General features: G+C 59.7%; 2 protein-coding genes across 2 annotated transcripts in view; one reads left to right on the top strand and one right to left on the bottom strand.

Moving 5' to 3' along the window:
* TMEM127 (transmembrane protein 127) overlaps positions 1-545 on the bottom strand; it is an 11489-nt gene extending 10944 nt beyond the window's left edge. Inside the window, exon 1 of the mRNA XM_023524346.1 lies at positions 375-545. Within this exon, the coding sequence (XP_023380114.1) occupies positions 375-545 (171 nt within the window). The remainder of the gene's footprint in view (positions 1-374) is intronic.
* Positions 480-2375, top strand: part of CIAO1 (cytosolic iron-sulfur assembly component 1) — a 4887-nt gene continuing 2991 nt past the window's right edge. The window contains exons 1-5 of the mRNA XM_023524345.1: positions 480-753; positions 1262-1410; positions 1526-1637; positions 1744-1832; positions 2046-2303. Coding sequence (XP_023380113.1) covers positions 615-753; positions 1262-1410; positions 1526-1637; positions 1744-1832; positions 2046-2303 — 747 coding nt within the window. The 5' untranslated portion in view covers positions 480-614. The remainder of the gene's footprint in view (positions 754-1261; positions 1411-1525; positions 1638-1743; positions 1833-2045; positions 2304-2375) is intronic.

The raw sequence follows: 2375 nt of genomic DNA, 5'->3' as shown, positions 1-2375 counted from the left end.
GGACCCGGGGTCTCGGCCAGAGGGTGTCGAGGGGCGGAGGACCAGGCTGGGCCGAGGGGATCCCGGACCCAGGATCTGAGAACTGCGCTCTAGGGTGCGACCTCTGCCCAGAAAGAACCCTCCCGACACTGACCACCATTCCTCACCAGTCAGCAGGCCTCAGGGCCGGGATGGCGCCGCTCCGTCCAGTCACCGGCTCCTCAGCTGCCCGGGCCCGAGCGATCCCAGGCCCCAAACCCGCAACGCCCGGACCGACCCGGGTCCAACCCACTTCCGGCTTCCTCTTTGCCTGCCTCCGCCTTCTCCAGCTCCCCGCCCAGTCCCCGTGCGCGTCACAGCCCGGCGCGCCGCCGGCTCCCTGCGCGGGGCCTCACGGGACTGGTAGTTCGAGGGAGTTCCGCGAGGCTTTCCGCTGGGGTCTGGGGCCGACTACAACTCCCAGAGGGCAGCGCGGCCGCGACCGTGGGCACTTCAGTTCCCAGAACGCCCCGGGCCCCCGAGCGGAAGCGGCGAGAGGGGCGGCTGTGGAAGGCCGGGTGGGGCATCGCGGGCACCTACGCGGTGGGACCCGCTGTCGGAACGCTGCCCACCTCCTCCTCCCGCGCCGGGCCGCCATGAAGGACTCGCTGGTGCTGCTGGGCCGTGTCTCGGCTCACCCGGACTCGCGGTGCTGGTTCCTGGCCTGGAACCCCGCGGGAACCCTGCTGGCCTCATGTGGGGGCGACCGTAGAGTCCGCATCTGGGGCAGGGAGGGTAAGGCCCGGGCTCAGGGTTGCGCGGCAGGCCTATCTCGGCCGGGGTACCGCCCAGGGAGAGCCGGGAGAGGCCATCTCGAGGTGAATGTTAGCTGCTCTGAGAAGGACTTTTCCAGCAAGTACTAGAAGCAGAAACGTCAGCGAAAGGCCGGAACTGTGGAGGGACTTTGGGTAGTTGCTGAGGCAGGAAAATGAAGAGAGCAGGACGGTGGAGAGTAGACAGCAGAGTAACTTGCGACGTCGCGAAGTTAGAGTTTATCACAAGGGCATTCGGGAGCCACTGACCGCATTAAATCGCGAGGGTGACTCCTCAGATTTGTTTCAAAAGGCTGGTGCCTCCAGAAGAGGTAGGGTTGTTACCTCTTTCTGAAAGCATGTTGTAAATATGCTTGCTGAGCTTTGTCCGCAGCTTGGTTCCAGTGATGACCCCCATCAGATGGCGTTGACAGTGCTTCATCGCCTTCCTGTGCACCCAGCTCCAGCGCCCGGTTGCCCTCTGCTTTTAGGTGACAGCTGGATCTGCAAATCTGTCCTTTCTGAAGGCCACCAGCGCACTGTGCGGAAGGTGGCCTGGTCTCCCTGCGGCAGTTACTTGGCCTCTGCCAGCTTTGATGCTACCACTTGCATTTGGAAGAAGAACCAGGATGATTTTGAGGTAACTGGTCTGGTGAAACCAGGATTGTTGCCTCTTTGTTCCCCAAGGCCGGCTCAGGAACTTGAGCCCATGATCTTGGGTGAGGTTGAATCTTGTCTCTCTTTTCTTTTCACAGTGCGTGACCACGCTGGAGGGCCATGAAAATGAGGTCAAGTCAGTGGCCTGGGCCCCATCTGGCAACCTCATTGCCACCTGCAGCCGAGATAAGAGTGTGTGGGTCTGGGAAGGTGAGTCCCAGCCCCTCCAGGTACAGCTGTGAACTAGCAGTCAGACATCCGCTTTGTGACCTTGGCAGGGTCAGCTCGTGGGCTCCTTTCTCTTTCTCTCGCACAGTCGATGAAGAAGATGAGTACGAATGTGTTAGTGTCCTCAATTCGCACACGCAGGATGTCAAGCACGTGGTCTGGCACCCGAGCCAGGAGGTAAAAGTTAAGCCAGGTATCTTGGTGGGAGGGAATTCCCAGTGGAGGGCTGTGCCCAGTACTCTGCTTTTCTGCCTCAGTCTGGCTTTAATAGGGATCACTGTCCATGACCAAAAGACATTAATCCCTTTATAAAGACAGTCACCTGTGACTGTCCTGTCCTAGCAGGGCACTTCTGGGCTGTAAGTGCTGTGTTTTCCCTATGTCCCCAAGCTGTTAGCCTCTGCCAGCTATGACGACACAGTGAAGCTCTACAGGGAAGAAGAGGATGACTGGGTATGTTGTGCCACCCTTGAGGGCCATGAATCCACTGTATGGAGCTTGGCCTTTGACCCCAGTGGCCAGCGTCTGGCATCTTGCAGTGATGACCGTACCGTGCGCATCTGGCGCCAGTACCTACCAGGCAATGAGCAAGGTGAGCTAAAGGAGACACATTTCCATGAGACTGATGGTCTACTTGGGCTGAGACATGTAGATGAAGCCCAGGAAATTGGGGGGAGGAGTTGTGCCACAAGGGGGCGCCAGAGTGCTGGAGGGTCAGGG

The sequence above is a fragment of the Pteropus vampyrus genome, unplaced genomic scaffold (assembly GCF_000151845.1).
Source record: "Pteropus vampyrus isolate Shadow unplaced genomic scaffold, Pvam_2.0 Scaffold461, whole genome shotgun sequence".
NCBI lineage: Eukaryota > Metazoa > Chordata > Mammalia > Chiroptera > Pteropodidae > Pteropus > Pteropus vampyrus.
This window is presented reverse-complemented; position numbering and strand designations above follow the sequence as displayed.